At 51.7% G+C, this 22,753-nt stretch overlaps 1 protein-coding gene across 3 annotated transcripts in view; it reads left to right on the forward strand.

The window, feature by feature from the left end:
• Cacna1i (calcium voltage-gated channel subunit alpha1 I) overlaps positions 1-22,753 on the forward strand; it is a 112,520-nt gene that overhangs the window by 30,714 nt on the left and 59,053 nt on the right. For all 3 annotated transcript variants that reach the window (XM_031349760.1, XM_031349769.1, XM_031349776.1), the window contains exons 3-5: positions 1,478-1,589; positions 2,402-2,535; positions 17,977-18,074. In XM_031349760.1, coding sequence (XP_031205620.1) covers positions 1,478-1,589; positions 2,402-2,535; positions 17,977-18,074 — 344 coding nt within the window. The remainder of the gene's footprint in view (positions 1-1,477; positions 1,590-2,401; positions 2,536-17,976; positions 18,075-22,753) is intronic.

The following is a 22,753-nucleotide window of genomic DNA, read 5'->3' on the forward strand; positions in this document are numbered from 1 at the left end:
AAAGTGGGCGGAGACAATGAGAGAGAGTCAAACTGGAAGGCTGTTGGGGGAGGGGCTTCTGGGGCTGAAGAGGTGGGTGGAACTGCCTGAGATCAGACAGGGAGAGCACCACAAGTTGATGGGAGACAGTCAGGGGAAGAAGAGGGTAGGGTAGGTCTTACTGGCCAGCTTTGGGGAGGGCTTCCGAACTTATGCCAGGAGAAGTTGGGAGCCACAGCAGGCGCTCTGAGAAGAGGGGTCAGGACAGGCTCTGTGGACCCGTGAGGTGCCCCTTAGCTCCTGTGAGGACCTGCCGTGACCTGGCTCGAGACCCCAGAGCCACTAGCCGCAGGGACTGGAGTTCACATGCAGGCTGTGGTCTCCAGCGCTGCTGGCTGCTCTGACAGCACAGGCCTGTACCTAGATGCTAAGTGCTGGAGTCAGGGACAGGAGTGTGGGTATAGCTACCGGCGGGGGATGGGGGGGCTGTCAGTCTCCTTCCTGGTAGATGAGAAACTACTAGAAGGGAGTGAGTCATTAGACAAGCTCCTTCGCCTGGCAGTTCACCCCAGAGTCTGACCTCAGTCATTTATGCTGTTGTGTGGTTTCGCTTCTTTTCACTGTGATTCACTTTTTGGGGGCACAGATCTCCTTAGCCCTGAGGACTTGTGTAAGAGAGAGATGAGGCCATGGGCCGGGGGGTTAAAAGCAGGCTTCAGCTTTCTCAGCTATATCATGACAGCTGGGGGTGGGGCACTGTGAGTGACACAGCCCCAAGGTCTCTTTGAGTTTTGAGCTCTCTGGTTGGGTAGATTGAGATAGGCAAAGAGTGGATGGGGTCAGCCTTGGCCTAAGAGGGGTGGCTAGCAGGGAGGTGGGAGAACTTAGGAAGTTTTCTTCTGTCTGGGCTGTAGGATCCCTTTATCCTGCTGATGGCCCGTAGCTGATTGAAGGACTGATCACTAGATGCCCTGGCTCCAGGTTGCAGCATTCTGCTGGGTTACAACCTGGGAGGCCAACTCTCTGAGCAGGGCTCATCTGGGAGCAGCGGTCGGAGAGTGATTGTGAGCTTCAGCCCCACAGAGATGGGTAGGTCAGAAGGGTCCAGGGCATCTCAGAAGTGCGGATCAGTACCCTGGACAGGAAGCATGAAACCTCTGCAGAGGGATGGGACGGGGAGAAGAGAAGGCCGGCCATCAGAGCTGTTGAGGCTGGGGACCTGTCTGGGAGCCACTCCTTTCTGGGTGGGACCAGAAGCATCCTCCAGTGGATGGTTCAGTGGTTGGATCTGGTTCAGTTTCCTGCAGGGTGTGGCATTGGTTGCACCTGTGTGGCGGGGCAGGCCAGCTGCACGGTCTCTGAAAACTGGGTCCTGAGCCATTGAGGGGTCCACAGGGTGTGGGCAGAAATGGACTGTGTGTCTGTTCTTGGGGTGTCACATTCAGGAGTGTAGCATCCTAGGCCCTGCTGCCATCAGTTCGTCCTTGACTCCGTATACATGGTTCGAGTGTGTGAGCATGCTGGTCATCCTGCTGAACTGTGTGACCCTGGGCATGTACCAGCCATGTGACGACATGGAGTGCCTGTCAGACCGCTGCAAGATCCTGCAGGTGAGCCTCTCAGTTGTCCCCTCCCTCTCTACCTCCCTCCCTCCCTACTGGGTGTCCTCTTCCAAGCTCAGGGGGCTGCTGAAGCGCAGCTCCTCACCTCTCCTAACTAATCGCCCCTCTGGCCATCTTTGCTTTCCCAGCCGAGGCTCCACTCCATCCCATTCACACAGCGAAGGCAGTGGCTAGATTTCTCTGCCTGCCTTGGCTCCCTAGTACCTCCTCCTCTGTGGCCTCTTGCATTTCTCCCATTATTCTCCCAGGTGGGCCCTGACGTGGCATCTGTGTGGTGTTAGGCATGGTGTGAGAGACTATAGAACAGGGCTCTGGGGATGCATCCATTTTACAGAAGTAGATTATCTGATGCCCATCCCTGGGAGCCAGACCCAAGTTTCATTTTAATCCTTGCAGAGTTGCTGTGTGACCCAGGGTAAGTTGCTTGGCTTCTCCAGTCTTGTTTCCTTAGCTGTAAAGTGGGCTACCCGATGTGTGCCATTCTGAGAGAGATCACAAGGGAGCCTGGTGCTCAGCCCCAGGGTCCTTGTCATTGCTGGGGCTAAAGCCATGAGGAGAATGGGCTGTGTAGCCCTGGGTAACGTTATCCCATCCCTGGGCCCTGGCTTCCTTCCTGTGAAGAGTCTGAGTGGACAAGGGACTCTGAGGTCTCTTCCTGTCCCACGTTTGACCTCACAGTGGCTCTGACTTCCACTCATGCCACAGAGTTCACTCTACCTTGTCCTCTTTTCCTCCTGCTCCACTTCCACTCATGCCCTAGAGTTTGCTCCACCTTGTCCTGTCTTCCTCCTGCTCCACAGGTCTTTGATGACTTCATCTTCATCTTCTTCGCCATGGAGATGGTGCTTAAGATGGTGGCCCTGGGCATTTTTGGCAAGAAGTGCTACCTCGGGGACACATGGAACCGCCTGGATTTCTTCATTGTCATGGCAGGGTAGGTAACAACCTGGTTTTTGATCCATGTCAGCTTTCGTATAGCTAGCCCAGAGGCTTCTGGGAGATGGTGGTGATGCCATGTGAGAATGGAGGGCCCCTGGCTGGGGCAGGAGAGACAGTGCTCTCTGTAGATGGGCCTAGACAGACAGCCGTCCCTTCTGGTGGCTGCTGTAAGCATCTGTTGTGCGATGGGCAGCGTAGAAAGAGTGTTTGATGCTGATTAATTGCATGCCTTTGAGAAAGTCAATTAACTTTGAGAAGGCTCCATTTCCCCATCTGTAAAAGAGAAGTAAAGATATCACCTTGGTCAAAATGAGCATCAAGAAGGGTTTGCTGTCACCACCAGCAGCTGCAGTACTGCCACCACCACTAGTTATCATCATTGTCATTGTCATGGGCCTAACTATTGTCACTGTGACCACCATCACCATTGTCACTGTCACCACCATAACCATTGTCACTGTCACCACCATAACCATTGTCCCTGTCACCACCATAACCATTGTCACTGTCACCACCATAACCATTGTCACTGGTACCACCATAACCATTGTTACTGTCACCACCATAACCATTGTCATTGTCACCACCATAACCATTGTCACTGTCACCACCATAACCATTGTCCCTGTCACCACCATAACCATTGTCACTGTCACCACCATAACCATTGTCACTGTCACCACCATCACCATAACCATTGTCATTGTCATCAGCATAACCGTTGTCCCTATCATCACCATAACCATTGTCACTGTATATCAGTATAACCATTGTCCTTGTCACCACCACTACCATCACCATTGTTCCTGCCATCACCATAACCATTGTCACTGTTTTCATTGCTGTCATCACCATCATTATTATTATGGTCACTACCTTGATCATCACCATGATCATGTTCACCATCATAATATAGTCATCATCATATCATATTTTCACCATAATCATCCTCACCACCATAACCATTATCATCCTCGCCACCACTGCCATCATCATCACCACCACAATAACCATTGCCACCATCATTGTCACCATTATCATTATCACCACACCACCATCACTATCAGCTCTATCATCATCACCATCACCATCATCATCATCATCACTATCATCACACTTGCCATCACCATTATCATGGTCACTCAGCAAGTCAGAAATGGAGGGCAGACTTAAGCCCCATTTCTGGTCATCTCTAAGAAAGGTGGGAGGATCAGTTCACCCAGGAATTTAAGGCTAGCCTGGGTCATAAATGAGACTTGACTAAAAAAAAAAAAAAAAGAAAGAAAGAAAGAAAGAAAAGAACAAAGCCACACACCACAGTCAGGGAAGCCAGGAGGAACTTGGTTCCATTTTGCCCATTTGGAGCATCACTCAGGCTTCCTTCCTGCTTCCCTGGAGTCTGTCCAGCAGCCAGGGATGCAGAGGGCTCTGTGGAGTATGGGTGCTGCCCTGGAGGCCAGGTGAGAAGGAGAGCCATATGCAGGCCAGTCCTGCCAGACTCACTGTCTAGGACAGTGTCCAGCAGCTCTGCTGGGGTGGCATGGGGGTCTGTCCACACGGGCTAGGGCTTTGGTCAGCACAGTCTCTTTGCCTGAGAGCATTTGACCAAGGAGTCTGATGGAACCAGACTGGGGACATGGGACTTGAGTTCTGTCCTGAGGAGGTAACACATGGGAGGTAAAAGACACACTGGTACTAACCATGCCTAGTCGTGCCTCAGCAGGGCAGGAGTTAGGAGAGAGGAAGGCCTGTGGCCATGAATGGGCGTGTGCCTGTCAGTGTGTGTGCGCGCGAGCATATGTATGAGTCTGTCATTGAGTATTCTGCCGTCCATAAGAGGCAGCAAAGGCTGCAAATGTCTGAGAGGGAACTGGAGATGTGGAGGCGCGGAGGCTGCCGAGTTCTCAGGCTCTGTCCTGAGATGTGACAGTTTGTCCCGTTGCTCTGCCTCCTGTGCTGTTCAGGCTCCCAGCCCCCTTATCCCTGGGCATCTGGACCCTGCCTGGAGGCAGGAAGGTTTCAGATGGTTTCTTGGGTCCCAGGTCGATGCCTTTGTCAGGTTCGTTCTCATTTTGGGCTGACTGGAGAATACCCTTAAGTAGAGTTTCAAAGAAAAGGTTTTGGAGAGTATCATTTTTTTAATCTTGGCTGTGCAAACTCATCCCTTTGATCTTGGAACGGGAAGGACAGTATGTGTCTGCTCTTTCATAGGACTGTGATTTTACTCCCTTAGAACCGGTGACATTGTGCCATGTGAATTGATGACACAGGGCTGCAGGGGACCAGTACTACCCTGCTCCCTTTCTTGGAAGCCGGCAGCTTTGTCTAGTCAAGATGCTGGCTGTTTTCATCCTTGTCTCCAGAATTCGGACTTTCTCCTGGGTGTCTAGAACTTGTAGCTCCAGTTTCAAGCTCTCTGTTGGCTCAGAGCGCTTGTCCAGCTTCTTCTTCTTCAGTTTTCCAGCTCATTCTCCTTGCTCTGTCCTCCTCACATTCCTGTTAGCTGGATCCCCCCTCCTCTCTCTTGTCTCTGCATCTGTCCTGGGTTCACCTGGAATGGGAGGGAGTTCTAGTCTCAGCTTTCTGAGTCATCCCTGGGCTCTCAGCAGGGTCCTCTCTCTCTTTACTGGCTCTGCTAGAATGGTCCCCTCCTCTGTCATTTTCGCCCCCTGGACGCCTTCTTGCTCTTGTGTTTTTCTGGGTTTCAGGACGGTTTGTGCCTGCTTTTGTTTTATGGATATGCTGTTCATCCTCTTCTCCCTGGGAATACTAATGATGCCTCTCTAAAGTCCCTGATTATGGAAGGAACCTCAGATCAGCGTGTCATTTTCAAGTTAAAAAAAAATATGAATAAAAGCAGCCCTTGTGTAAATCTTAGAATGACCATGCACTGCTGGTTATTACGCTAAATGGGGGACGGGTGAGATGGTTGCCTGGCCACAGCATCTGGGAGGTATAGAAGAGGGCCCAGGGGACCACTAGAGCTGAGTGTCAGCCTGGTGACGGCCTCCTGTAAAGACACCACAGGTTGGTGATGGGCAGAAGCCTTTCTTGTTAGGCAGTGATGGCATCTGTCTCTGCCTGATAAAAATCTACAAATTAGCTTGCAACTTGCCAGCGTCTACACCTTTTAATTAACAAGAAAGAGTAAATCAAACAAAGGCATTGTCCCCTAGATACTGAAACACTGTCAGGTAAGTCTGTTAGCTCGTGCTACCAAGGGCCTCACTGTGTAGCCTTGGCTGGCCTTGAATGCAGAGCTCACCTGCCCCTGACTTCCCAGGTGCATGGCGCAGCAGCCATTTTTTTTTCCTAACTTGTCTGAGATGTCATTTCTTTGGGTCTGCCCTTCCCACCTCAAGGCTCTCCCGCTCCTGCCCATTAGACCTCAAGCTCAGCTCTGTTTGTCCTTCTGCCCCTGTCTGTTGGCTCACCAGGGTCTCCAAGCTGGAGCAGGGGGAAGACTGCCAGCCTTAGCACCCAATGTCCCTGACAGGCTCTTCTGGCCACAACCCTCAATATCAGGGAAGGCTGGCATAGGGCTGGCATGGAAAGCCCATATCTAGAGTCTTCCTATATGAACTGGGTAGGTCAGGGGGCCCCATACTGTCACTCTCATTGAGACCACTGATGATGATGCAGCTCATCCATCAGCCTCATGGGAGACTTTCTCCCACAGTCATGAATACCTACAGGTCTAGCCCTGTACTAAATGCAGAACCAAATCTACCCTTGTCTCCAGGCTCTTCACTATCCTGGGAATGGTGTGGTGGAGAGGATAGGGTGAGGGTTATAGCTGGGACTCCAGAGCCCACCCTTCCCACTCCCACCCGGTTCTTACCACCCTCAGAACTGCCCACCCACCCTCCAAAGCCCCATCAGTACTAGAAACATTCTGTTTCCAGAGTAACAGGCCTGACATCCCAAGGATGTTTCCTCCCTTCCCGCCCCACCCCTTCCCCAAATTACTGGCTGCCTCTTCCAAGGCACAGAGGGTGACATGGAACCTCTGAGTTGCAAGGTTCCTTAGAGGTCACAGCGCTTTGTCTCCAACTCAGTGGTGCTGAATTGAGATCAGAGGCCCCATCCTTACGCTGCCCCTGCAGGGAGCTCACTATCATGCCAGGCAGTCAGTCTCGAATTAGAACAGAACAAAGTGCTAGAAAGTTATTTTCCTGAGCTAAAGTTTGTCTTTTCGTGGCTCCCACCTGTTAGTACTGTTCATTCCGGGAGTCAGAATTTGTTGAGGAGCGTGTACACGCCAGGCTTTGACCCAGGAAGTGGGGACAGAAGATAACAGAGGTAAATGCTCTTCTGATGTCGTGGAGGTTAGATTATTAGAAAAAAAAGAAAAAGCAAAATGGATATCACAGACACAACCTAAGCCGTTCCACAATACTGCTGAGAAGGACCAGGGTACCAGAAGGGCCAGTATCCATGAGGGGTTGGAGTCAAGTGGCCATCAAGACACAGAGCTGGGGTGGGAGCTGTCCAGCAGAGGAGAGACAATAGAATCTCAGGAAGAAGGCTCAGGCTGTGGGCCACAGGCTGTGGAATGTGTGGGGGCTGAGAGATGAGGCTAGGAGACAGGTCTGGGGCTTCTCACATGGGGAGAGGCCGCAGGGAAGGGTTCTGTAAGACCCTCTACAGTGCCCCCAGAAGCCCAGAGGTGGCTTCATTTCTCCTTCAGGATGGAATGTTCCAGGCCTCCCCCCGACCCCCGCCACTCGTCCAAGGACAGCTCTTTCAGAGTGACTTACTGGATTCCCAGCAAGCTGCCTAGAGGACAGGATCTCAGCCTCCACCCACAATGGCTTTGAGGCAGATGGGAGAGTACCGGTCCAGTAAAGTGTAGGCTCCCTCCGGTAGCTCGTCTCCTGGTCACGTTTGCCCTCCCAGGCCGGTCTCTCTCACCTTGAGATGAATAGCAGGTGACTTTTAAACCCAAACATCAAACTTGGCCCTGTGGCTGGTACTTTCATTGTAGAGGGGTCCCTGGAGGAGAGACCCAGCTGTTGTTCTCTGGGTCACTTCCTGTGCATGCTCGGCCCGGGCTGAGAGCCCTGTTATCCTTATTTCCCTCCTGGTGACAGAGCAGGCAGTCACCCCTGCTCTTCAGGTATGGCCGAGCCACCCTACAACCTTTCTATTTAAGCAACTCTCTCCTGCTTAGTCCATTAGGGGGTCATGAAATATTCACTCACAGTCTTGAATTCTCTTCGCTTGTATGCCTCCCTTGGTACACCATGCTGAATTCCATCCCCGCCTCTGTGACCGGGCACGAAGTGACCAGTGCCAGCAGAGAGTGGGGAGTGAGACACCTCTGTTAAAACTTAAACTTAAAGGCTTGGTTGCTCCTTTGGGGGACGGGGGCCTGTGTAGGGCTGTGGGCTCTTTGGTGGATGAGAACAAGGAGCAGGTGCCAGGACGTCGAGACGTGAGAACTATGACATCCCAGAAGGCCTCTGTGTAGGAATGAGCTGCTGCCTGGGAGACGAGGGTGCGTGCTGCTAAAATTCTTCCCCAGAGGAGATACAAGCCTCTCCTTCTCCTAAGGACCCACTGACAAACTGAGGGTTATCCCGGCTTCCCTCAGTAAGGGGTGGGGAGGTCACAAGTCCCTCTACCTGAATATCCAGCTACTCTGTACCACTGCTGTGTGCATCTTTGCCTTAAATATGTATGGTAGGCCAGGGAGGGGGGTTCTAACTGCAGGCTACAGAGAAGCCACATCCCCATTGGGTAAAGGCTCTCCAGGCGTGGCGGGTTGAAGGAGGGGGGATGGATAGGCACACGGAGGGGATAGGCACACACAGCCGTGTGCAAGTTGGGATGGGCGATCTCCTCAACCTTCAAAGACAGCCTTCACCTCTCTCCATGCTTCAGAGAGCAGCAGTGTTATGGGGGCAGCCTCTTGGGCCCCACTCCAGGGATGTGGGCCTATCAGGCACAGTAGGACCTAGGGATCTACATTCACTCTCAGGGGTCCTGCTGTGATGGCCCGATGCTCTCAAAGAGTCAGTTCCTGTGACCTCTGTAGGAAGCTCTGAGTGATGGAGATCATGACTCCCCAGCTCTGGTTATTCGTGATAGCTCTGCCACGCAGGAGCTAACATCCTTGTGATTTTTCCTGGTCCTTTCTTCCATGGTCATGAGGCCATGGCTGGAGCTGTGGAGGTCTGAATTGAAGGCCATATGGAAGGGCGGAGAGGTGGCTATGCCAGCCCTGCCTGTCTACTTGGGTCAGAAAGCAATGTTTTCTTTACCAGATCCCTTCCTTTCCTAGCGCTCTTGGCGAGAGTCAAATCTCACAGCTACTTTTAGCTACAGGAAGGCAAAGGGAAGCAGAAAGCAGGTTTGACGTTGGCTCTCCTAACCAAGAACAACTACTCTGTGGGGTCAAGCCAGATCGGAGGGGAAGATGCTTGGTGGCCAGTGTCCTTGTTGAAGCTGTGATCCCTGGTGGCCGCTTCCATAGCTCTGTCCAGGCTGGCTGGGCAGCATCTGTACTCTGCTGAGGAATCTAAAGTTGGCATTGATCATACAAGTGTCGCAGAGGCCATTGCTTGCCCGTGGGCCCAGCTCTACTCAGTGCCCAGAGGGTCATTACTGGACTCCATTAATGGTCTCCAGAAGCCTGTGGAGGATCCTCTTTCTTCCTGTTTGTTTGTGTTTGTATTGTGTGTGGCTCAGGGAAACCCCAGAGTTGTCAAGAGGCCCAAGAGGCCCTGTGGGCTGTGTCAGTGACCAAGTTACTCTGGAGCTTTGTAGGCCTTCTCTCTGATGGCAGGTCCTGAGTCAAGGACAAGGGGAGGCTCCTGGCACTACTTTCCTGCCTGGTGGGTGAGGGGCTGACGAGGGAGGTGAAGATCTATTATTGGATGGGGGTGGACCCTGGAAGGTTCTAGTTAGAATCTGAGTGTAAATGTTGGTTTTGTTTGCATGCGAGGCTGGTTAGAACAGGTGATGGTCACTGTGTAGGCCCGTTTCCATGGAAACAAGATGGTAGCTACCGTGGGGGTTGGGTGAGTTGTCAGAGATCCTCAGACCTGCCTGATGAGTCACACTGGTCAGGTGTGAGTCAGGCAGGAACCTCAGAGTCATACGGTGATGGGATTCTCTCAGCTCTTTTGCTGAAGAGCCTTGCCTTCCACGATGGCCGGTGCCAGAATCCTCACAGACTGTCCCCGTCTGTGCTGCCACTTCTTAGCTCTGCTGTTTCTTTGGTGGCGACTTTCCTCACTGGGGTTTGGGGCTCTGTGCAGGATGGCATCAGCAGCTCCCCATACTTCCTCATCTGTCCTCTTCTGCTCTGCCCAGGTGGTCTAGAATGGAGCCTGCTCGGCTTGGATTGGCTGGCCTGGGCTCTGTGTTCATTCCTGAGCCAGCCTTGGTGGGTGTCAGCTCCACCGGTGCCTCATGGCTCGAGAACAAGGAGGGTATCCCAGGAGGATAAGAGGGGGAACCCCCACCCCGGCCCTGGGTTCCTCGGAGCACAGTCAGAAGCTTGAGCAACGGGAGCTGGCTCATGGGAGGCTTGCTGATGGGCTGAGGGCTTTCATATCTACCACCTTGCTCTCAGGGCCAGGATCCCAGGAGGTTAGATCTGCTCTCCAGATGTTGAGGAAGTGGGTGCTCACAAAAGCTGGTAGCCTGCTCCAGGTCCTGGGATTTCTCAGATATGGCTGAGCCCGTGCTCGCTCAATGTAGGAGGGAATGTCACCTTTTCAGAGGTCAAAATAATCCATTAGCCTGTCCCAAGGTCTTAGGAAGTCTCACTGACCCCCAGGGAGCTGTGAGGTGAATCCTCAGAGAGGAGAGGAAATGTTTCCTCCTGCCCTTCGCCCACTTGCCTGTAGTACATAGCCCCACTCGGGTGGTGCTGAGACCAGCCTGAGCTCACTCAGGGACAGGCAGACATTGTAAGTGGTGGCACACATACAAAAGTAATCATGCACTGGGGATGGCTCAGTGCATAACATGCTCGCCTTACAAGCATGGTGATTAGAATCTGGAGCTCTAGTACTCTTTTAAAAGCCACGTGGGCACAGCAGCTCACCTATAATTCCAAAGATCTCAAGGCCAAGATGGAATTCCTAGAGAAAGGCTGGCTAGCTATTCATTCCTATTGGTGAGCTTTAGGTTCAATTAGATAATTTGCCTCAGTGAATAAGGGTGAAGAGCTATCAAGAAAGGCTTTCACATGCACACATGCACCCCACACATTACACAAAGACATGTGCAAAACAAAACAACCAGGCGTTACTGAGTGGGGCATGGGGCTCTCGAATCTATAAGCCTAACATTGAGGCGGAGCAGCTACAAAGGAGGACCCTATCTACAAAACAAAACAAACATACCTACTTGTTTTTTCTGAGCTTCGTGCGTTTCTCAGGTGATCTGAGCAAAGACCTAGCAGCACAGCGCTGAATGAAGACGTGCAGTGGGAGGGTCCGAGTCTTACCACCTCCTGAGATCTGTATTGTAAACCACCCTAAGACTTTGTAGCCATCCTTCGTGGTGTGGGACTCCCCGCTGAACTATGAACTCTGGCTGACTCGGTTGTACTCATTTTCCTCCTCAGTAAAGAGGGCTTACCAACCCTCAGTCTCTTGGATGGGGAGGCTTCGTGTGAGGAACTGTGCGGATCTCAGTCGGGGCACGCTGTAAGGAAATGCCACAGGCTGGCTGGGTGTTCTGAATGTGCAAATTCCAGAGGCTGGGAGTCCAAGGTCATGCTTCCTTGGTACATCCTCACAGGATGAGAGGCCGAATAGTTGCCTTTGGTTTAATCGGCAAGGGCACCAGTTTTACCCTGCCGAACCCCAAGGACCTCGCTTCCTTGTTCCAAGCTTTTGGGCATTAGAATTTTAACACACGACTCTGAAAGGAATAAAAACCAACTATAGCAATGAGTAAAATCACCTCGAAGGTTAAGGAACGGAGTCAAGAGCCTTGCTGTTGTTCCCATAGCGACTCCATCCTTTGCCCCTCCCTTCCCAGCACTCTCTCCACCAAAACCCCTACCGTGTAATGGGTGTCAGGCTAGCTTCCCAGGCTGATGGTCTAGTTGTCACATCCAGCCGCCTCCTGACAGATGATCCGCCATCCTCACCCAGTGTTGTGCCTTCCTTGCTGAGAACCCCACGTTCTTACCACATTTTAAGAAAAAGCCCTCCAGGCCTCTGGCAGAGATTGAGGAAGCAAGCTCCGATACTGGCCCTGGATGGGGTGTCTCCTAGGAAGATGCACCCCAGGCACTTTGTGTTGCTTCTCTGGTTCCTCAAGCTCTTCTATTTGTTTTGCTCCTCAAGGTGTTTATTTGACAAACTTTCACAGGGAGCCTGCCTGGGCTCAGAGCTGGGGGGAGGGGGGGTGGCTGGAACCCTTCGGCATCTCTGAGGATCTGGGACATGCAGAGTAAGCATCAGAGGATGGAAAAGAGCAAGATACCAAACATGAGAGTTCAGCTTTGCATGGTGATGGGTCTGGGAAAGGGCTCTTCAGATACAAGGACAAGACAGGAAGGGGCGTGGAGCACACCAGGAGCTGGAGCTGTTACATTGTAACATTGGAGCACAGGGGGAGTGGCCAGTGCTGGGGGTGAGGCCAGAGGTGCTTCAAGAATTAATAGCGTGGTCTCTCTTGCTTCTACCTGCCTGGGGATGTGTGACTTTCTTCAGACTTGTAGATAAGAGTAGACTCAAGAAGCTAAGGAAACTCATGACGGTTCATACTTACTGGCCTTTCCTCATGCCAGATCCCGTTTGAGGCGCTGAATCTATATTGGAATTCATTTTCACTGACTGTCTCTCTCAAGGTCACTGGGTCTACTGGGAGTGAGCTGGGACTGGAACCCAGCTGACCATTGGACCACTGGCTCCAAGGATGTTGGCCACCTCCCACTTGCTGTAGTGTGTTGTGGTCCCTGAGCCAGTGGAGAGGGAGCTCGAGAGGTGTGATGAGATGGGGGTAGGGGTAGGTTCTTCTACACCTGGTGAGTCCTCTGGGTGATCTCTGAGCCTCCGTGTCTTCTTCTGGTAGGTGCAGTAGTAGGTGACTGTGGGAGAGAATTTACTCTGTGTGTGTGTGTGTGTGTGTGTGTTTACCTGGTGGCTACTGAATGCTTAGGCGGCCCTTGCCAGCCTGCCAGGACTGAGTGGCAAGTGGCAGAAACCCAAGGCCTTTGGGCTCCCTACCCCTCAAGGCTCAAGGTAGAATGGAAGGCAGGCCCCAGGACCCTGTCCCTGCAGCTCTTGTTCGGCCTTCTGTGATTGTGCCATCCTCAGGCCACACTGAGGCAAGATGACCCTTAGCACCTTGGGGTTCCAGGCCACATATCCAGGGAGGGGAGGCCCCTCTTAACCCTTTCAGCTCAAGGGCTGGATTACCCTCAGGGACAATCTGGGGCCGCTTGCTCATTCTGAACCCATGATAGTGACCAAGCCAGGGGACCTGTCTCCTTCTGAGCAGTCCTGGGTTCTTTAAGCAGGAACGTTGGGAGGTGCTCTGAAGAGTCCTCCTCTCGCTCCTCCCTGCTTTCTCCTGACCTGGCCCCCCTACCTCAGCCTAGCCACTCAGGGAAAAGAGCTGGAACTAAGCTTAGCCCGGCTGCTCTTGGGTGGTTCCAGGGTGGAAGGGCTTCTTTTTTTATTTTTTATTTTTTTTTTTTTAGGATTTATTTATTATTATATGTAAGTACACTGTTGCTGTCTTCAGACGCACCAGAGGAGGGCGTCAGATCTCATTACGGGTGGTTGTGAGCCACCATGTGGTTGCTGTGGTTGCTGGGATTTGAACTCAGGACCTTCGGAAGAGCAGTCAGTGCTCTTACCCGCTGAGCCATCTCACCAGCCCTGGAAGGGCTTCTTTAAGACAGAATTGCTTTACCCAATTAGGCACCTGGGCGCTGGCAGGAGCTGGTAGGGGTTGTTGATTTTTTCTTTCTTTTTTTTTTTTAATAAAAGACTTTTAGCACCAAAGCTGTGTGATAAAGTAACTGTGCAATTAGAAATTAATTTCTCACTCTTGAAACTCTGATGTCTTACTTGGGGCCTGAGGGAAGTCAGCTCCGTGGTTACTCACCCACTCGGCAGCTTCCTTTTCACCTCCTTAGGAGCTAGGACAGCGGCCCAGAGACCACTTTTAGGGTGACAGGAAGAGGGGCTGGCTTTTGTCATTGAGGGTTGCCTTGGGCACAGAGTAGGTGGTATTATTCACATTTAGGTAGGTTCCCCTGAGTGTGTGCAGGGTGTGGGCAGCAGGTGAAGCTGGGCATGAAGGTCAGAGGCAGGGAGATGGGCACGCCCAGTGCCACAGTGTATGTGTGGGGTGCTGATGCTGCCGGCCTACCTCCTGAACCCCATGCTGAAAATGGATCCCGGGGTCTCGCATGCTCATGCTAGGCAAGCTCTCTGCCCTGTGCTGCAGCCCAGTGTCGCTACTTCAGTTCTCAGATATCCCTATGGTCCCTCAGAGCTCCTGGATGGGAGTCATACCTGGACCACCCAGAGCAGCCCACCTTTACTGTTCGCTTCTTCCCCCTTCCCATGTTGAGTAAATGCGTCCCTGGGGAACCTATCCCTGCCAGGATATGTGGACTGTGGGGACAGAATCAGAACAGGGGGTGGTGGTGAACTTTGCACTTGGTAAGGAGCAAGAAGAGCCTTCATGGAAGGGTGGAGGAGGGAGGGAGAGAGCTCCGGTACCTGAGAGTGAGGTGTGTGCCTAAGATGCCCTGTGAGCCTGGCTTGATACCTCTGAGTTGCTGAAGGTAGGAGCAGGGCCCGGCTGTGAAGGACCTCAAAGGCTGTGGTGGAGGGGCTGGGTCTTTCCCTGAGAACAGTGGGAGCTACGGAAGGTTTTAAGCGAGCACACCTCCATCTGAGGTTTGGGTATGGTGATGTGAAATGGTTGGGCTAGGGGGAAGGGAAAGCAGGAGACAGGGGAACAGAAGGGAGCCTGTCGCGGCTGTCAGGAGACAGGGATGGTGAGATGCTGTCTCAGCAGGCATAGTTGGAGATGTCAGCAGCTGTCCCAGGTTGGACTTGCTGGCGCAAGAGTCTCTGTCAGGACAGCGAGGTTCTCAAGGCAGAGATTTAAACACACAGTTCCTGCCTGCCAGTCAAGGGTTCTCCCCTGACACTCCCACAGCTGTCTAGCATCCTTTCTGATGTGTTCCCCTCAGGGAAGAAAGGGAGCCTCTGCGTTCTCCACTGTACACCTCATGTGTGCTTCTTATCCACCAAGCGCATTTAGATCACTCTGCACCTACTGTGTGCTTCTTATCCACCGAGTTCATTTAAATCACTGTGCATCAAATGTGTGCTTCTTGTGCAACTAATGTGTGCTTCTTGGGCACCTACTGTGTGCTTCTCATGCACCAAATGAATTTAGACTGTCCTCCTCTTTGAGACAGGAAACAGATGCAGCAGAATGTCCCAGTAGGGTCAGGGGACATGGAAGAAGGTTTAGGAGAAACTGACCCTGGAAAGCTCTACAATGTCCAGTTAGTTCATGTTGCTAAAGAACTTGGTAATATCACATTTCCCTCTTTTCAATTGGCTGCCATGAAGCTTGGAATTCAGATTTTGATATTAAATTCTACAAGAAGTTCCATGAGATTTTTCTTTCCTTTCCTTTTCTTTTTTCTTTTGGAGAGTCTGAGGGAGGCACTGATAGGGTCTCAGAAAACTTTGCAGCTGGCTGTAGAGGGTGTATGCCTGCCTGAAGACCTGGAGGGTGAGGTCTGTGGTGGAGGGAAGGGGCTGGATTAGCGCGCAGCGTCTCTCTAAGTCTGGTTTACTTTGGCTTTGAGGGTTCTCATGTACTGCTGGGCTCCGGCTGCTTTGGTTCTTCTAGGGATCCAGAGTTTAGGGGTTGCTGAGTCTGAAGCCAAGCCTGGGAGTCCGATCAGCTTCCCACTGTGAGGATGTGTTTAGACACTGTTGTTTACTAACTGGACAATCGTGGGCCTTGGTGATATCCTGCCACAGCCTACAGGATATCACATCTAGGATCCAGGGAGACGTTCTCTTCTCCTTGGTTACAGAAGACAACATAAGAGAACAGTTTCTCTCCAAGATGCTGAACCTCTCAGGTCAGCCTTATCCTGGCCGCCTGCTTTGCTCAGTGTTGATAGTCAGGCTGTGGGCCTGGGGGTCCTGGAAGGGAGACAGTGGTGCAAGTGGCCACGAGGGGCCTGGAGTCAGGGACTGAGGTGTCCTGAGGACCCCCTTGCTAAGCTGCTCTAGAGTGGGGCTCTCTCGAAGGTTAAAGGACACAGGTTTAGAATAGTGGCTGCATTCAAATGTGGGGGCCTCAGGTGAAGGAACACAAAGAACCGGCAAGACAGAGCCCTCAGAGAGTCCCCAACTTTTTGTTTACCCCCATCTCTCAAGTCTGCATTGTTTTTTTGGTATTTCATAGGGGTGAGAATGGCTCTATGTCCCCTCTGCCCTGAGCCAGGCATCAGTGGCACATGGGTCTTTGACACAGTTCATGGGAAGCCCTGTTCCACACCCTCAGTAGGATGTACCCGGCACCTCCCCATGACCACACCCAGAGAAGCTAGGTAGGCAGGAAAAAGGTCTCTGGAGTGAGTGAATGCTATAGGGTGGCTCCCCATGCTCAGTGTATGTGTGTGTGTGTGTGTGTGTGTCTCCCCATGCTCAGTGTGTGTGTGTGTGTGTGTGTGCGCGCGCGCGCGCGCGCGCGTGCGTGTGAGCATGTGCCGCCCCCACAGTGCCTCCATCACAAGCATCCCCCAGCTGCTGGGGAGAGCTCTTCTTCACAATATGAAGATGACAGTTTGGCTCACCCACGCATGGAATCCTCATGCGGCCCACTCCCTACTGCCTGCTCAGCCCTCTAATCCTCTCCCATGCCCAGGCCTCCGTCTCACCTTCTCTGCTGGCCACTGCCCTGCACCCTCCCCTCCCTTCCCTGGATCGTTGTCTTTGATTCTAATCTCTGAAACATTTTTGAGGTCACCCCTATCTGAATTTAGTTTAAAGTAGGAGTGTGTGTGTGTGTGTGTGTGTGTGTGTGTGTGAATAAGTGGGCTCAGGTGTGCACATGTGGGAATTGTGCACACAGAGAGGAGCCTACCAGAGAGCAAGGTGTGGACAAGAGTGGGGGTTTGGACAGGGCCATCTCAGGTGAGGCAGCTTTCGCTCAATTACTCCTCAAGCGACAGGAGGGGGCGGTGGCTCACAACAGTTGGACAGGTTTATTGGGTGTGTAGGAAAGCCTTCATTTCCCACCCACACTGGTGACAGGTGGAGCTGGCAGCCTTGCTGGAGCCAGGGTGGGATGGGGGGGGGGAGGGTCTATTGAAGCGACACCTGAGGTTAGTTGTGGGGGAGTGGGCAATGGTGCCTCAGCAAGCACCTGACTGATGCGTGAACTATTGCGTGGGTCATCAAGATCTGCCCTGTGGGAGATCTGGGAAAGCTCTCTGGAAGAGGTGACCACCAGCAAAGCACTGCAAGTGGAATGGGGAGTAGGGTGTGGGGATGAGGCTGACGAGGGGGCCAGGGCAGCTCCAAGGCTGTCTCTTTTATTTGAGTCGCCCTTCCCCAACAAGTAGGCAGTTAAGACTAGAACTGGCACTGGTCTGGCGCATTCTGGACCCAATGTGGAGAAGCGCTTAGGGCTCCAGGGCTGTGTGTGGGAAAGAGCATGGCTCCATCACAGGAGGAGGGTGGTTTCTCCAGGCAGAAGAGACCCGAGGGAGAGCATCTGTGAGCCTGAGACAACAGTTGAGCTGTTCAGGGCTTCCTAGAGTCCAAAGAACACAGCACACCTGCAGTGTCTTGGAGATGTGTCACAGGATGCCTAGGCTAGCTCAAGGTAGGGTAGAGAGGAGGCAAGCCCCACAGGATGTTTGGTTCTAGCCTTATCTAAGGTGACCTAAGCCCTTAGCATTATCAGTCATATCTTGCTTTCTTACTGGGGCTTTGGTCCCTGCTGTGGTGGGCCCCTCGTAGGCCCTTATTTTGTGATGGAGGCTTTATAAAACCAGTTTTTGATGTTAGTGACACCCAGTTTCTGTGTGGTGTCAGCCTGAGGTCCCTCACCTCTCTAGGTTTAATCTGATGGACAAGCATCCGCATTGGAAGGTAAATTTCAGAAACGGGACTGACACAGGTCACGGGTCAGATGGCTAGGGTCTAGAAGGTGAGAGCTACCTGGCATGGCTCTGCAGTAGGGACCTGCCTCTCTGTTCCTCCACTCCTGCTCCGGACTACACCTGCTACGTCGCTGTGACAGGTGGGACCTTGCTTATGGAGGAGACTGGGCCCAGGGGAGCATCACAGTTGGACTTTGGTCCTTCTTTATTCTTCTATGGACTGTGGGTGGCTGGGTGACCCCGGCTTAGGACCTGGTCCTGTGTCTCTTCTATACCGTCCCTCACTCTCTCCTTTCTCTGTAGGATGGTCGAGTACTCTCTGGACCTACAGAACATCAACCTGTCAGCCATCCGCACTGTGCGTGTCCTGAGGCCTCTCAAAGCCATCAACCGTGTTCCCAGTGAGTCCTCCCTGCCCACCCATCACTGCCTGCCCAGCTTGACCCATTTATTCACTCAGAGAAGATCAGTTCCTTCCTTGGCCAGAACCATCCTCATGGTGCTGGACAGATGTCCCTTTCCTCCTTATTGAACTCATGGGCTAGCACGTGGGACCCAGAGGTGCTGGGGGTGGGTGCGTAGGTCCTGGTGCCTCTGAGTCCTCAGATAACTTGGATTTCAGCACTAGGGAAGTCCGACTGTTCTGGGATAAAAGGTTGCTTGGGGGGTGGTCTCCATCGGCTGTCAGAGGGAGCCTGTGTAAGAAAAGAATATGATTAGCTGAGCAAGAACAAGTTTAGTGCATCATTAGGAAGCCAATCCCGGCAGGCTTAGAGTTCGAATGGACTATTTACACCTTTGCCACCTGCCTTCCTACACATCCACATACTTGTCTGTCCATCCACCTACTGCCCACCCTTCTACTCACCTGTGCATGCATGCATCCATCTACCCATTCCCACACACCTATCTATCGCCAGACTTCTTGGACCTGTCAGCAGACAAAGAACGACAGAGACTAATTTTATTTTAGCTTAGGTGACCTCCCAGGTAGCTTATCTAACTTAATTAACCCTATTATTCTAGTCCATGACCCACTATGTGGCCCATTATCCCCCACTCCTCTCTGTTCCAGTACCTCATCTGTGTCCCGCTGGCGAATCCTCACTCCTTGATTCTTCTCCCAGAAACCCTCTCTCAGACTGGAAGTCCCACCTTCCTTTTCCTGCTCAGCTATTGGCTGTCAGCTCTTTATTAAATCAAACAGCATGTGAGGAAGGTGTATGTTTACTGAGGCAGGTGACAAACCATAAGAATAACAATACCAAAATCTGGACAATACTCAGCTCTCTGCCAGTACAGAATTAAAAATTGAATAATACAAAGACAACCTTCACACAGCGCACCCAACACCTACCCACTCACCTGTTTATGGATCTATTACTCATCCACGCACCTGTCTATGCATACATTCTTGTGTCCATCCACCCAACCATCTACCCACCTGTCCTTCCATCCATCTGTCCATCCTCCCATCTATCCACTTATCTGTCTGTCTGTCTCATTTACTACCTGCCTACTCACACATCTATCTATCTATCTATCTATCTATCTATCTATCTATCTATCTATCTATCTATCTGCTCATCTATCCATTCACTGTACTTTCCCACCTGTCCACCTGGTTCTCCATCCACCTATCCATCTCCCCACTCACTACCTATATACCTGTCTATCTACCTCTTACCCACCTTATATTGAGAAGTTGCCTTGAATCCACAAGCCCTGAGGTCTGCTCAGCATTTCCCAGACTGTATTCACTTGACGTTTGAGCCTAACATTTACCCAGGGAGGGATCTGGGCTATTCTTATTTGGGGGAATGAAGAAACAGCTTCAAAGACATGGTTCCCTCCTCGACGATGCACTGCCAGAGAGTAGCAGATGTAGGATGCCTCCTCCACCACCCTATATTAGAAGTGGGAAGAGGTAGGGACATAGGCTTGGGACTTTTAGGTCTATTTGGGAAGTCCAGGAGATGTTCTTTCTTCTCTTTCTTTCATATGCATGTATGCTTAGTATGCATGTGTGTATGTGCATTTGCACGTGTGTGTTTGCATATATTCCTGATTGCGTAGAGGCCTGAGGTTGATGTAAAAAAATCATCCTTGAACACTGTCTACATTACTCTTTGATGCACAGTTTCTTAATTGAACCCAGAGTTCAGTGATGCAGCTACTGTGGCTAGCCAGTTTACTCTGTTTCTGCCTTCTGGGGGCTGTAATTACAGGCAGGCCCCTAGGATAACCTGATCTTTGTATGGATTCTGGTGATTGGAACTCTGGTCCTCATGCTTGTAAGGCAAGCACTTTACCCACTGAGCCATTTCCTCAGCCCAACACATGGTGAATTTTAGCTGTTCAGTGCCTAGAACTGTGGGAGGAACCCCTCAAACACGTGTGAGAGCCACATGCTTGATAAACACATTGGTCCTTCCTTCCGTGCAGGACTACAGAGATGCTAAGGCACAGAGAGTGGTGCCTTGGGTCCAGTAAAGCTCAGGATGCAGGGTTGGGGAGGACATCTGAGCTGAGACCCGAGAAACCTGGGGATTAGCTGCAATGGAGGCAAAGGAGAGTGGGGCCTGGCTGGAGGAAAAGTCTCCAAGTCACCAGCCTCTGACTATTGGGGATCTCAGACACAGGCTGCTTCAGGGACCAGATGACGATCAGGGAGTGGGGTTGAGTCTGGAGTGACTAGAGAGGTCAACAGGACAGTGCTTCAGACATGACTGTTTTAGGAGTGTGGGGGTGAGCTGGTCACCGAAAGTGTTCTGGTATCTCAGGGAAGCAATGGCTAAGGTTGGACAGGGCAGAGAGACAGAGGAGGTACTCCGGAACCAGCTCAGGTCTAAGAGTCATTAGCATTAGCTCTGAGCTACTAAGAGACACCTGGAGCATAGAGCAGGGGCCTACTGCTCTGCCTGTATTGCTTCTGTTTCTGTTCTGGGGATGGCAGGGGTGGCTGCCTTCATTGCCAGTCGTGTTCCTGGGATGGGGCCTACAGGCCATGTCACTTTGGAGGTGAGGGGCATGTGGCAGGGCATTCTCCACAAGGGCATTTGTACAGGATCTTGCATCATGGTCTCTATCAGGCCCAGGATCTGACAAGCATGGCACAGCCATATTGAAGGGATGTTAGCGAATGGAAGTAGGCCCAAAGGGACTGGACAGGCATGCAGGATGTGTGTCTTTCTCCTGTTAGATAGTTTCTGGACAGGTATGTGGATATGGAGATCTACATGTATTCATAGGAGAACACATGTGCACACATGTGAATGCATATATCTGTATGTAAATGTGTGTGTGTGTAAATGCATGTGTGCCAGCCATGTCATGGTATCTGTGACTCATGAACCAATATATGAAACCAGGCTACTCTATCTCTCCAGGCTCCTCAGATCCCTGGCTGGCTGTGTACAGAGCTTGTTAAGTGACTTTGGGGCTGAGGTGGTTTCTCCCTGTCCCAAGCACCAGCTTGCCTGCTCTCTGGAGAAGGGCAGGGGTCAGCCTTGAGTGTAGCATCCCAATGTTCCTGCAAGTTCCAATTATTGAAGCTCTGGGTATAGATAGCTAAGGGAGGCTCTAAGCCATGCCTCAGGACCTTCTATCAGCTAATGGCCCCCCTGGGAATCCTCAGATGCCCTCTTAGCTGACAGTCACCTTTCTCTCTTTCTCAGAGCTCAGCATTGTGGAGTTGCTGAGAACCCCCAGGATCCAAAATACCTTCAGATCGAGAAAGCATCCGCATTCCACAGAAAATACCTTAGGATAAACATCTCTTCTCCTTCTCCTTCTCCTTTTTCTTCATCTTCTTCTCCTCTTCTTCCTCTTCTTCCTCCTCCTCTTCCTCCTCCTCCTCCTCCTCCTCCTCTTCCTCTTCCTCTTCCTCCTCTTCCTTCTCTTTCTTCTCTGCCTCCTCCTCCTTCTTTGACAAGGTCTCTACATAGCCCTATCTGTCCTGGAACTCACCCTGTAGACCAGGCTGGTCTCAAACTCAGAGATCCATTTGCCTCTGCTTCCCAAGTGTTGGGATCAAAGGTGTACCTCACCACCTCCCAGTTTAAATTTACCTTCTTTAGTAACTAAACCCCATGAGTATAGGACAGTTAGAAAATGGAGATCCCTGAAGTCCAACAACTCAGCCCCTGATTCTGCGGGAGAGGCTCTTTCGTCCCTGGTTGTCTGTCTTCCACTAGGAGTCACACAGGTAATGAGTGACCTGACAGGCAGCCTGAGCTCTTCAGCTGTGTCTGCCTTGGGATGTGTTCAGCAGTAGCCTGCAGCTCTCTGTTTTACCACTAGATGGCGAGCTAGAGAGCCAGCCCTGGACAGACAAATTATCAGTGATTAATTGGGAAATCAAGGGTTACCTGAACCTTAAAAAAATGCAGCGTAGGATAGAGTCTTAACTTTGTCACCCAGAAAGACTCAACTAGGGGTCAGAGAGCGCAAGTCCTGTTTTCCACTTGTTGCAACCTGGGGCTCAGTTTCCCTTCTGGCATAGAGCAGAGGAGAGGCTGACTTAGCTATGTGGTTCTCAGATTCGTAAAGTATAGGAAGGGGTACGAGAAGTCAAGGCTCTTGTTACAGAAAAATTTCAAAGTATGTCCATTCAGCCCACCCTTGCAGCTTCTACCTTAGCTCAGGCCTTTGGTGGATTAGAGAAAGGAGATGGAGGAAGGGAGAAGGTTGAGGAGAGAGGCGGGGTCTGAGTGCTGGTTCTTTACTATTCAATCTGTTATTATTTACTGCTCCTCTTTGGGCCTTGGCGTGATGGGACTGGATTATCTGCAAGGTTGTGTCCCCTTCTGGGCCCGTCTCGGTCTATACCCCCACCCCCAAGTTACCACAGTGTTTCCCTGAGTCCCACTGGTTGAGTCCTTTCAAAGTGAACTGCTGCCTTCTCCGGGTAGAAACTTGGGCAGTCACTAGGGAGCATGGAGCCGGTCCATGCTGCATCTAGCTGTTGCACTCCAAGCTAGGCTGTTGAAAGGGTGTCTGCTTGGAGAACTCTGAGCAACCTCCAGGGGGTTGAGTTGTGCCTGGGCTTAGCATCACATCACAGGCTTTATCACAATCT

This window comes from Mastomys coucha, unplaced genomic scaffold (genome assembly GCF_008632895.1).
Source record: "Mastomys coucha isolate ucsf_1 unplaced genomic scaffold, UCSF_Mcou_1 pScaffold11, whole genome shotgun sequence".
In the NCBI taxonomy this organism is placed as follows: Eukaryota; Metazoa; Chordata; class Mammalia; order Rodentia; family Muridae; genus Mastomys; species Mastomys coucha.